The sequence below is a fragment of the Elephas maximus genome, chromosome 5 (assembly GCF_024166365.1).
Source record: "Elephas maximus indicus isolate mEleMax1 chromosome 5, mEleMax1 primary haplotype, whole genome shotgun sequence".
NCBI lineage: Eukaryota > Metazoa > Chordata > Mammalia > Proboscidea > Elephantidae > Elephas > Elephas maximus.
The window spans coordinates 94,549,212-94,562,760 of NC_064823.1; the positions used below are offsets into that span (position 1 = coordinate 94,549,212).

At 33.4% G+C, this 13,549-nt stretch overlaps 1 protein-coding gene across 8 annotated transcripts in view; it reads left to right on the plus strand.

Moving 5' to 3' along the window:
• EPHA5 (EPH receptor A5) overlaps window positions 1–13,549 on the plus strand; it is a 407,780-nt gene that overhangs the window by 340,025 nt on the left and 54,206 nt on the right. For all 8 annotated transcript variants that reach the window (XM_049886190.1, XM_049886191.1, XM_049886192.1 and 5 more), the window contains 2 exons: window positions 10,323–10,390; window positions 11,895–12,020. In XM_049886190.1, coding sequence (XP_049742147.1) covers window positions 10,323–10,390; window positions 11,895–12,020 — 194 coding nt within the window. The remainder of the gene's footprint in view (window positions 1–10,322; window positions 10,391–11,894; window positions 12,021–13,549) is intronic.

Consider the following 13,549-nt stretch of genomic DNA (forward strand, 5'->3'; position numbering starts at 1 on the left):
TAATACTACTGACATAAGAAATCAGTGATTGAGCAAGGCATTATTCTCCCTCTTAATTTCATAGGCTATACACAACACATGTATTTAAAGAGCTATTTAGGAGATGTCTTCCAAATGTAAACCTTTAAGGGAGTTTCCAAGGAAAGATGTATTTAAATAGGCTTACATCTTTATTTGTATGTCTATATTAATTAATAATTAAATGGATTGGCTCAACATATTTTTTTTTTTTACTGAATAATGATTTTAAGTAAAGTAAAAATGAGTATTTGGTAAAAACTGTATTTAAATCCATGAAATGCTTATTAATTTGAAAGGCATTGTGGAAAATTTTTAATCATAGGCATTTAGTGACTTTTGCTTTTGCAAAGCAACACAGGCACCTGACTAAATTCGGTGTCTTTATGCTGTATTGAGGGAGTGGGATCTCTTCCTTATCTCGGGCTCTCTTGTTTGCTTTTCAGTTGCTGCGAATGTGGCTGTGGGAGGGCTTCCTCCCTGTGCGCTGTTGCCCATCCAAGCCTAATATGGTTAGTGTTCCCCTCCGGCTTTCACTCCTCTGTAACGTCCCACCTATATGTATTACTGTCAGCATCCCTTTTCTTTTTCCATTTGTGTACATTTTAACAGTTAGTACACTTCTTATGCTTTAACAATTTGAAGAAAAGAACGAAACTGATTCTCAAAGCAGAATTACAACTGATTTCATGGTGAATTGTTTCAAATAAAATGTTGTTTATAGTACATCATCCCTATGTCAAGCGTTCATACCTATCACCAAGACTCTTGGGTAGGTTCTGATTTTAACCAGGAAGTTGTAACATTGTAGCATCTGTTCTACATTTAACATGCCACTGTTTTTGTTGTTCCATTAAGTAAAAACCATGTCATACGTGGAAGTAGAATGCTACTCCTGTCAAGGAGAAATCACCTTGTCTCCCAGAACCATGGAATGACCGTAACATAAATAGGATCTTCTATTGTCCAATGACAGTGGGTGTTGGTATTGTCATAATCATTTTGGATACATATGGCATTGAAGGACAAAACCACAAGTAATTTTAAATGTTTTGCTTAATGTTATCAAGCTTCAGTTATTTCAGATATTAGAAGTGATGTTCCTACTTTGATGCCAGCACAGTAAAAAATATACAAAAATCTTTTGGGGGAAGGGTTTAGAGTCTAAATGGGATAGTCTTAATTATTTCCAAATCAAATACTAAGTATATATCTGGCTAATAGCTATAAAACTATAGGCTGTAACATAAGAAATCCATTCACATATTTAGGGGGACTCATAAATAATAGTTAGCTACCTTATAAAAAGTGAAATATCCTAGATAATCTATTTCTATATTAGAGGATTTTAATCTCTGCACTATTGTGCTTTGTTATTTGTAGTCAGAATTTGCCAACAAGAGATATTCTGAAGTGTATTTTAGATAATTACAGGGTTTTCTCAAAGGATTTTAGCATTTTTCTTGTATTCTTTTGGTATAAATTATTTCTTGTTGATTCAAAAAATTGTGCATGAGTAAGCTTACACATGAATGTACATATGATAAGTGGTAGAATGGATATTAAAGATTTTTATAGAACAAGGGAGAGTTAAACACAAATTGATATAATTCACAGATCTTTTTCTCAATCTCTTGATATTTGTATATTTGGGAAAAGATTTTAAGTTAATTTGAAAGTGCAGATTTGTTCCAAATTATTTAACTTATTCAGAATTTTTTTCTTTCTTTTTTTTTTTTTATGATTATGGGCCATCAGTGAAAAACCAAATAAATACTGAAATCTGGAAATGAGTGAAGTATGACTTTACCCAATGGCTTTACATTGCAATTTTTTACTGTATTATAGAAACCTAAAGAATAGTTGTTGAATTTGCTATTCTACTTCAGACTCAAGTGTATTTGTCATAAAAGATAAATTATCATTGAAGCAAAAGAGGCAGAATTTACATTTTGGAAAAAAAGAGGATTGTCCATCATGCCTACCTTCGATCTAATCTCAAAGATACCTCAATGTGAGTTCAAACATTTATTAGCCCATGACTTAGCAAGTATCAGCCAAAACTAACTTTAGCTGTGTTGAAAATGCTTGATTTCAAAAAAAAAAGTTTTTTTTTTTCCTATTGTGTTGATGGTTTCAGTCGGTTTATAAAATAAACTAATAAAAGAAAAGAAGGAAAGTGGAAAGGCAGAAATTTTCCTCCATAAAGTACATACCAGGCAGGGTACTCATGATAACAAAAACTTTTTCTTAAAATTTTTTTTAAATAATATTAGAAATTGTGGTGGCAATGACTGTTGTTTATGTGTTTGTGCATATATCTTTGTGTGCGTTTGGGTGCAAAAAAAAAAAAATTTGGTCAAGATTATACTTACTCAGTAAAATTACTACCACTCTGATGGTAAACTGGTGGCATAGTGGTTAAGTGCTACGGCTGCTAACCAAGTGGTCGTCAGTTCAAATCTGTCAGGTGCTCCTAGGAAACTCTATGGGTCAGTTCTACTCTGTCCTATAGGGTCGACTCGATGGCAGTGAGTTTGGGTTTCTGACTGAAGAGTCATAAGTTTTTTTAGTTTGTTTTTTATGCATTCTTATTAAAACAAAGCAAAGTAAAGCAAAATAAAAACTTTAATTGTTCTTATTTATGTAAATGGACAATAAGAGAGAAAGTTTTCCAAAATTTTTAGCATGAAAGCTAAAAATGTCTGATTACTATATTTTCTGAGCTTCCATTTTATAATTTCAAGTCACTGAGAGGTTTCGGGTATGGGTAGAATTTGTTCAGATTAAAGCATTGAGGAGAAAACCTTAGACTGTGGATATTAAAAACTGAGAAGAATCATTTCCTTACAGAGTGAGTAAAATACTGAGAAATCTAAATTCTGTTACTTAATTTTCTATGTATAATCATACCAGTATTTTTCAACTACTATGTAAATAATTTTTAAGGAATACTCAATCACATCATTTGTGAACAGAAACATTTGCAAATACAGAGCAGAGGTTTTCAGACATTTTGAAGTCTTAAAATCTTAATCAGTTTTCATTTCATGAAAGCTTATTCATAAGTAAATGTGCTGTTGATTTTGACCTGAATGTAATGCAAAACATATTCAGTAAACTTGGCCATAGAAAAGACAGTGTCTTTTAGAGGCTTCTTTAGATGGCTTATGGAATCTAGGGTTCTGAAGAACATGCCTTGAAGGTGATTAATTGAGATCCTTGGTTCTGCCAGTCAACTGTTTCAACAGGCCTCTAAGGCTCTGAGGTTCTGATTTTTTACTGTTAGCTTTACCACCAGAAAACCACGCTCCAATATTTTTCAAATATGCAGTGTTCTATTTACAAGATGAAATTGGTGATTACATGTTTCCATCTTTGATCTCAAATAATTTTTCATCGCTCTAGTCACCAACTTTGTTGTGACATTCACACACATAAATATAATATTGGCATCCCAACTATTGATCCTGCTTCCACTGAAATCTATCCAGTGACAAATTTCCGTAGTATTTCTAAATGAAACTCAGATTCCTAGGTATTAGACACGCTATCCTCAAGACTGCTCACATTTTTATCAGAGGTATCTTTTGCCAGTGGTCTTTGCATTTTTGATATGACCATCTGCCTTGAGACTAATCATTCTATTATACAAACACACATATATATATATGTGTGTGTGTATGTGTATGTGTATATATGTATATATATAAAAAGCCATTTTCTTAGAGTCAATTCCAACTCACAGCAACTACATATATACAAAACCCACTGCCGTCGAGTTGATTCCAACTCACAGCGACCCTATAGGACAGAGTAGAACTGCCCCACAGAGTTTCCAAGGAGCACCTGGCGGATTCGAACTGCCTGCTTTTTGGTTAGCAGCCATAGGACTTAACCACTCTGCCACCAGGGTTTCCTCATATATATGTATAAAACAAATAGCCAGGGTTCCATTAGTTGTCCTTAATGTAAAAAAAAAAAAGATATCAATGTGTGTAATTTCCAAAATTTTAAAATGTCTCCCTGGATATTCATTTGCCTTTTTGCTGACAGAAACCAATACATGTATATTATAAATCCTTCTGAAATATCTCATTGTCCCAAAGCAGTCTTTTCTTGCATTTCATAAGTTCAAATATATTTTAGAATATTTTCTTCATTCATTTGCTTTCATTGTATCCAGTGTTTTCATACCATTTACTATTTCTTTGCAGGGATTCACGTGGCAAGGGAAAAGGGGTTCAGTATTCTGAAAATAGAAATGTTAAATCATTATTTTATTTAGACCATTTACCTATTTTTGTTAATCTTTAGCAAATCAATCACTTTTTTAAAGAAATATATTTGTTGGTTTTTTTGTTCGTTTTGTTTTGTATTTTAATCAGAGACATAAGAAATGAACTCTAGCTTCTCACATGGTATAGAGATTAAAAACAAAAGAATCATGAATTTCTTTGAAACATTAACTATTACCTTAAATTTTCGATTAACTATTTTTCTTTCTCTATTTTAACTGTAGGTTTCTTGAAATTGATGTAAGCAAATTTTATTTTCATACACCCTTTAAAAAGCTTATTTCATTCATCCTAACAAGGTTTCTGCTGGGGAAATATGTGGAAGTGCAATTTCTTCTATAAAGTCAGGAAAGCATGAAATCATAGAGAATAAAACCACTCATTTGTTACAATTCTAGATGGATTTAAAGTGCTTTCTGAAAGGTGGATCTGAGGGTTGCCTGCAATGTGTATAAAATATTAATTTCTAATTGAATGCTTGCTGTGTTAAATATAACTATGAACTGCTCCAAAAGTTTCATTTTAATACCTATTGACCCTCAAACCATAGTAAATATTAAGTTGGCCTACTCTGACTGAGAAAACCAATGGTAACAAGCATGAAATTGTTAAAAAGTAATGTGAAAATTACTAACCTAGAATTAGAACAAAATTTGTTGAAAACAAGGAGATTTAATCCTCATATGCCGTACTTTATGAAATGTTGTTATATCAAAATTGTAAGTCACTTAATATTTAACTCAAGGCTGAGATTTTTCTATAATTCTTCATTGCGATTTTGGTATATTTGAAATTGTTCAGGTCTTCCTATTATAGCTAATTCTTAAAGAACTTGAAAATTCACAAATTTATATGTACTGCACTGTTCTGAAAAGTGCTATTCTAAGGATTTTTCCCTTGTCTTTTATAATATGGAAATACAAAATGATATGAAAAAAGAAGATAACCAATACCTTAGCTTCTCTTGTTGGCATTAGTCATAGGATGGTTAGTATCCTTCATAGAATGTGAGATGGGAACCTAATATACTTTATAGGATATATTCATAACCCCATTCCCAAATTCAGTAAAAGTGTAGCTTTTCAACACAAAAGTCCATTTCCCTTAATAGATTGGTCATATTTTTTCACCTCTAATTTAAGTATATCTACAGGAAACTCAAAATTCCAATATTCTGGTATTATAAGTGAAGAAAACTTGGATGAGAATCTCAAGGTCCTGCTAGTAAGAAAACCTAAAAACCCGAAGTCCCATTTTACTGATTATCCACTCACATTCTTATTGAAGAATGCTATCCCACAGAACAAAACATAATGTGTTGTCAAATATTTGTTGGCTATATTAGTAACCTAATGTTCTTAACAGCCATTAGTTTAACGCAGAAAGCCCCACTTCTTTATTTCATGAGGTTGTTAGCTGGCCTTTTATTAAAGCCACCCTTGTTCAGATGGGGAAAATCCTGACATGAATAAAACAGAGTATTTGTGCAAAAGCTGTAATGGATTCTTTTCAAAATTCCAGTAATATATATATTTGTAAACATAATGTTATGCAATGATTGGTGTCATCATTTTTTCAGAACAAGAGTACGTGCACATGTGGAGAAATGTGGTTTTCAAAGATACTAAAACAGTGAAGAGTTTATTTTCCATAGGAAAGTCATATAGACTCTAATGTAATTTCTTGCAGTTTGCTGCTTTTTTTAATAGTTTTACAACGTACAGAAAAATAATTTCTTAATCAATCTGGAAAATAGAAGAACAACAGAGGAGTGTCCATTCCTGAACTGGACACTGCATATGCTTACTCTTCTAAAAAGAGTAAATGCAAAACCTTTCCTTCTCCCAGTCTGGCATACCACCCCACCTTATTTGAAGTTAAGGTGAAAAAGTATTCAGTCTTTCTGTAAACTAAAGCAGTGGAACAAACTAGTTCTGTGGAGGCTGTTGTTGAACAAGAATTCTACACTCTCTTTTGAGTATTCCATTCCACTAGTTTTTCATCATTGTCCTCAAGAGTGCCATTAAGGAGTTTACTGACTCTGTGCATCACTTAGTATTCTAGAGGGCTTGACATTCATACCCCAAATTTATTATCAAATTCTAAATTTACACCCAAGAACTAAATTATTTCTTAGCAAATCCATACATACATAAAGATTATTGTTTATTATTTAATGTATTATGGAAATTTCAGTTAGTCAAATTTAGATGTTAAGTCTGGGGTCAAGTTTTTAAGGTCAGCATTAACATTATCAGAGATGTGTTACCCAATTTATTACGATAGTATGAGAGAAAACGAGTTCATTTCTTCTATATTATCCATAAAGTCGTTGCTATGTTTATATATTAAGCATCTCCCTGTATCTTTTAATAAATAATAGTAATAAATTAATATGAATTATGTTTGTATGTTAATATAGCTTCTCATGCCCACCTCCATTATTAAAAAATAAAACCAAGTTGTTTTCTAGAAGAAAATGAATATAAATGGTTTGAAGATTCCTCTAAATACAAACACTACAGATATTTTTATCACAATAGTTTCAAAGCTCATTAAAATTGTGAAAGGAAATAAAATGAAGAAACTTTCTTTTCCATTCAGAAAAAAAAAAAAATAGGTTCCAGGAGGTAGAGAGCATGATTTATGTACAGAACAGCGTATTTATTGAGTGTCTGATTGGTTAAAATTATGCATCTGGAGCAGGTACAGAGCTGATAGTGAATGAACAGGCTTCCTGCAATGCTTTGCTAGTGATGCTGAACCACTGCTTGAGCCCCAGTCTTGCCAGCTGCACATTTACTTGCTGTACCTTGTTGAGACTTGTTTTAATGATACTTTTGAGGGGTTTCAGAACCTCATTTCATATGTTAATGCAACATGCAGCCGTATATGTTAATAGAGCTCCAGAGATGCCCATAGTCAAAAATAACTTCTTCCTGTTGCTCTCCGGACTCTCACCCTAGGTAATAAAATGTTAACCGCTCCTCACCAAGGTATTCCCAAAACATTTTTTTAGATGAGATCCAATGTTTTATTTCCATTTTCATGTGAGAAATTTGCATGCAATTTACATTTCCATGAGGCTTATTTAATGTTACAGGGTATTTCAGGATACGACTTTAAAAATTTAATATGTGTGTGTGTGTTTTAAAGGTGGGTGATTTGAAGGTGGAAGGGATGTTTGTTTTCTAATGTAAACTGTAAAACTTGTATACATTTTAGGTCTCTTTAGAATTTCTAAACAGAGTTTTTTGTCAGGATGATATAAATGACATAAATCTCCAGAAGATTTCACACAATTGCGCTCAGGACATTGGTGAAAATACATCAGTAAATGCTCTTTCTCGAGCCACCTACATAATAAAGTTTTATCTAGTAACATTATAAGCAACATATTAAAATAACTTGAATCTCAGTTTTAGTAGACCAAGTACACTTTCAGTATGATTTCATTTATTTTTTTCTCACTATTTGACTGTGGTGATTGCCTCAAATATGTTAATGGATCCAATATGACAAATGCATCTAAGTGTAATGAATGAAATTTTGAAAACCAGTAGATTCCCACTGGACTTTTTAGCTCATCCAAAACATACTATATTGTTTTAAGTTTGCTCAAAAATTACTAGTTGTAGTTTACTAATGTCAGTTACTTAACATGATAAAGCAAAGACAATATCATTTTTCAAAAAAAATGTGGGTTGCATTAACTATTTTTTAAAATAATTATACACAATTGCATACTAGGAAATGACATAGAATAAAATAGGTTTCCATTTTTATACCAAAATATACTAATACCTAAAAGAATAAAAACCTAGGATATGTAATCAAGGAAAAGTCCCCTTTAGTATATGCTTATTGGGCATATCATTTATATCATACTATGGTTTTCAATGAACTTTTTAATGAAAATATTTTATTAGCATTCCATCATGGCTGCATTTTTTTTGAACTACAGAAATGAATGGCAATTTTGTTATTAATAAACTCAATTTTGGGGTGGGAGTTCTATGGATAATCAAATCACTTCTTTAGCATTTCATTAAAAATAATTTAAATATTTTCATTTTATTCAGTTGTTTGTATGTTATATGGTTAATCATGTGCCACATCCAACCAGATTCATCAGCGTGTTCACTCCCCAAACACCTGTCATTGTGTAGACACAATCAAAATATCATTCACTCATTCATTTATTCATTCATCAATGTGACAAATATATTTAGTGCCAGGGACTGGGTCTCTGCAGAATGTGTAGATAAATACTAGTTGCTGCCATTCAAAAAAATGACTAGCAGTGAGGGAGCCAAGACATATACTCAAATAACCATAAATGCACTATAGAGTGGGAATCACACCACCAGAGTAGTACAGAAAGCAATTAGTTTCAGAGAGAAAAAAGATCACATTAAGTTGACAGATTTAGGGGGGAAAAAAAAATAGGATAATTCAACTGGATTTTGATTATTGACAATTGTTTGAAAGAAAATTGTGTGTGAACTAACCAGTATATGCAAAGGTGAGGAAGCATGGGGAAATGTCTTGGAGACTTGAGGATAAAGTTAAAAAAAAAAAAAAAAATTACTTGATTCCAATTCATAAAGACCCTGTAGTTTAGTATACTTAAAAGTAAACAGTTGAAGATGATGCAGGAAATGTGACTTTGGAATGTGCATTTAAGAATCTTTATTACTTTATTGAAGGTTTTGTTGCAGGTAATAAACACAATAGAATAGTTCCTTATTTATAAAAATTTGGCTGCAGACATATATTACAGTTTAGGAAAGCAGTGAAATAATGTAGGAACATCAGTTAAGAGTTACTTTTGTTAAAAAAAAAAAAAAAAACTTTTGTTAAGAGATGAAAAATATCAAGCCCTTATTTAAGAAGATAGAAAAGCTAATGAAAAGGAAGATATGGACCTAAAGATACTTGAGTTGTATAATTCTTGGTATTTGGTGGCTAATTGGTTGTGAAGGAAACAGAAAAAAGTTCTGATCTTAGAGAACCTAGACTGTGGTGGAATTATTAACAGGTGAAGAGGAAGGAAGATCAGGGTTGAGTGGAGTAAAGAGAAAGATATCGATCTCTTTCTCAGATTCATTAAGTTTGAAATGCCAATGGAATATCCCCATAAAAGGAATCTATCAAGTGTAAGAGCATACATAGCCCTCAAAAGAAGTCAAACCAGAGTGATAGAGGTGTTAATTATTTGGAAGGAGATTAATGGAATTGTCAGGAGAGAGTTTTCATTCAGAGATCCTATCAAAATGACTGTGTATGAATTTATCGAAGAGCAAGAAGAGTCAGAATAGGAGTAGTTAGGAATTTCAGCCCATTTAGAATAAGTAGAAACTAAGACAAGGTCATTGGATTTAGAAGTTACGATGCCATCAGTGAACCTTAGAAGAATAAACTGTTGCCAGTAATAGAGCATGTGGCAAGGGCTTGTAATTTAGTGGGTAGTTGAGAAAACCAGAAAAAACTAAGGTTTGGAGAAGAGCTGAGGGATTACAGGAGGATGGGGCTGTGGTAAGGGTCTGAGTGGAAGAGAGTTGGTAGAAAAAGTAAAGGCTCCAGAACCACAGAGATTTCAATTGATTAATTAATTAAAACTTGACTGTGGGAGGCTACTGGATCAGAGGCCTAATTTCCTCGTTTTGTCCTGAAAAAAGCCACAGTTGCCTCTGAGATGGCAAAAAAGTAAAGGGAAGGGCATATGCAAATGTTTGGTATGTAGTGTATGATGAAGGGAAATTAAAAAAGATTTGGATGGCTTCAGACTTCTCAGTGAAATTTCAGGCAAGACTATTCGCTGAGAGTGAGGCATACTGCCTTGGGGATATAGGATTCATCCAAAAGGAGCTTTAGTGTTATTTCACATGACTAGTGTGAAAAAAAGCTTAGGGTTGGCAATAGTTCCAATTGCACTTCATCCTTCTGGGCTCAATGCGATTCACCACTTTCAGATGTGGCTAATTGTAGCTTACTCTGTTCCAGGCGGTGTGGCTACAGCAAAGCAAAACAAGATCCTGAAGAGGAAAAGATGCATTTTCATAATGGGCACAGTAAGCAAATTGTAAAAAATACGCACAAAATTTTAAAAAAGGGAGGAGGGTGGAGGGTAGATTTATTGTTATTTTGGTTTCTTTTCAGGCTAGGGGATTTGCAGTAACTGACCAAAAATATAGTGTTTAAAATGTGTTTTGTTACATTCCTATAAAGCAAATGGACCATTCAACTTGGCCCTAGGCAGCAACTTGATGGTTTACTCAACTCTTGAATGCATAATTTCTTTATAATTATTAAAGTAAAAATTTTTGCTTAATATGAAAAGATGTTATAGTTTAAACCAACTTTTCAAGCTAATTCTAATTCCTTGTAACACAGTGAATGAAATCACTCATTATGTAACATCACCATTTTAAATGAATAAAACTTCTCAGTTCTTTTTTCTCTGAGCATTGTACCAGAAAATTCCCTGAGCAGATCCTAATGCAGCAACCTTACTTTAAACTTGAAAGAGACTACACTTTTAACACATGCAGAAAATCATGTTTTCATAAGTAGCTAAAACATGGTAGCCTGAATGAGTTCTAATTGTGGTATTTTAATAGGTTTATTTTTTTCATAAATAGTACTATTAAGAATTTCAATAGGATAATTTGCCGAGTATATGACTAAAGGAGTTTATTTTGCTTCTGTCACTCTGTCATAGCTATAAAAATCAAAATCATTAAAATTATAACTTATGCTTAGAGTCTATTTTCCTGTTTTTAATTTAGTGAATGTTATATATACTCAGAAAACATTGTAAGGGTTATATTGGCAGCCTTTTAAGGTGATCAGTTCTTAATTGGTGCAAACAGCAGACTCAGCTGCTAACATAAAGGCTGGAGGTTCAAGTCTACCCCGAGGTACCTTGGAAGAAAGCCCTGCTGCGCTCCTTCTGAAAAATGAGCCGTTGACAATTCTATGGAACACAGTTCAATTCTGACACACGTGGGGTTGCCATGCGTTGGAATTGATTAGAAGGCAACTGGTTTTAAAAGTAACGAAAATGAGAGTGTATGAGTCTTGCATAAAATCATGTAGCCACAGAGGTAGAGTGAGAAATAGACTTTCTTTTTCTCTTTTGGCTTCTAGTTCAGAATTGTTGCACTACGCCACCTGAAAAGTTATATTCAATTATTTTTTGTAATACCAACATTAACAATGTGTGACTATATTTCTATGTAAAATATGCTATAACAAACTAACAAATTAACCACTAGCCTTTCGTTGTCCAGTTTGGCAAAGAAAAACAATTTGAACATTATCATTGAAAGACGCATTTGCTCGGTCATGTTAGGTCACGGCGCTATTTGGATCATTTACATTTCTTGTGTATGCCAACGATCCAGGTTTATAAAGCTGTACAAATGACTCTCATAACTCAGGAGAGGGCTTATTCTTGTAGCTCAGCCACTTCAAGAGATTGGAGATTCAGCCATAGTAGCATCTGAAATAAAGTTAAAAATTTCTCTCATCCATCTCAACCACATCTATTATAATGCCTCTTTATTTTTACAGTTAAACTGCCAGGAGTAAGAACCTATATTGATCCACATACCTATGAGGACCCCAATCAAGCTGTCCATGAATTTGCCAAGGAGATAGAAGCTTCATGTATCACCATTGAAAGAGTTATTGGAGCAGGTACAATAACTCTAACGTTGAATTTGTGTTTGTAACGCAGCATGTAATATATCAATGACAGTGTCTTCATCTAACAGAATTTTTTTTTTTTTTAATCTTAGGTGATTGGCTTGCTTTCAAAAGTGATATATAATTGAGCGCTTTTCAACATTACCTTCTGTGTAGTTCATGCTTAATCAGCAAATGTTCTAACTTACCATGTTTCACTATCTAAAAAAAAAAACTATATGTTATATTCTATTTTCACCATCATTTGCAGACAGGCACAGTGCATTGAAAAGTTTGAATTGCCCTACCACAAGTTCACCAATGAGGTCAAACAAGGCAATGCTCTGCCTTCTTATTTCAGCTTTTGTACTAAAAACAAATATTCTTTTTTCCACTGTCTATTTAATGACACGTTTTTCACATTTTTGTGCTTTTCATTGATAATTTTGTTGGTGATTTCACCAACAAAACAGCATAGTATTAAATTGATATCTAGTGTTTCTAAATGAAAAAAAAAAAAGGCTGTAATATGCTTTGTTGTTGCTGTTATGTGCTATCGAGCTGGTTCCAACTCATAGTGACCCTATGTACAATGGAATGAAATACTGCCCGGTCCTGCACCATCCTCACGATCACTGTTTTGCTTGAGCCCATTGTTGCAGCCACTGTGTCAGTCCATCTTATTGAAGATTTTCCTCTTCTTCGTTGACCCTCCATTTTACCAGGCTTTAATGTCCTTCTCCAGGGACTGGTCCCTCCTAATAACATGTCCAGAGTACCTGAGGCAAACTCTTGCCATCCTTGCTTATAAAGAGCATGCTGGTTGTACTTCTTCCGTGACAGATCTGTTTGTTCTTCTGGCAGTCCATGGTGTGTACAATATTCTTTGCCAACAGCATAATGTAAAGAAATCAATTCTTCTTCAGTATTCATTACTCATTGTCCAGCTTTCCCATTCATATGAAAAATGAGGTGATTGAGAATACCATGGCTTGGGTCAGGTGTACCTTAGTCCTCGAAGTGACATCTTTGTTTTTAGCTCTTGAAGGAGGTCTTTTGCAGCAAATTTACCCAAATAAATACATTGGTTGATTCTTGACTGCTACTTCCATTGGCATTGTTTGTGGATCCTAGGAAAATAAAATCCTTGACAACGTCAATCTTTTCCCTGTTTATCATGATGTTGCATATTGGTCCAGTTGTGAGGATTTTTGTTTTCTTTGTGTTGAGATGCAATTCATATTGAAGGCTATAGTGTTTGATCTTCCTCAGTAAGTCCTTTAAGTCTTCTTCACTTTCAGCAAGCAATGTAGTGTTATCTGCGTAATGCAGGCTGTTAATGAGCCTTCCTCCAATCCTGATGCTTCATTCTTCTTCATTTAGTCCAGTTTCTAGGATTGTTTGCTCAGCATACAGATTGAGTAAGGATGGCGAAAGGATACAAGCCTGATGCACACCTTTTCTAATTTTAAACCATGCAGTATACCCTTGTTCTGTTCGAATGACTGCATCTTGGTCTATGTATAGGTTCTTCATGAGCA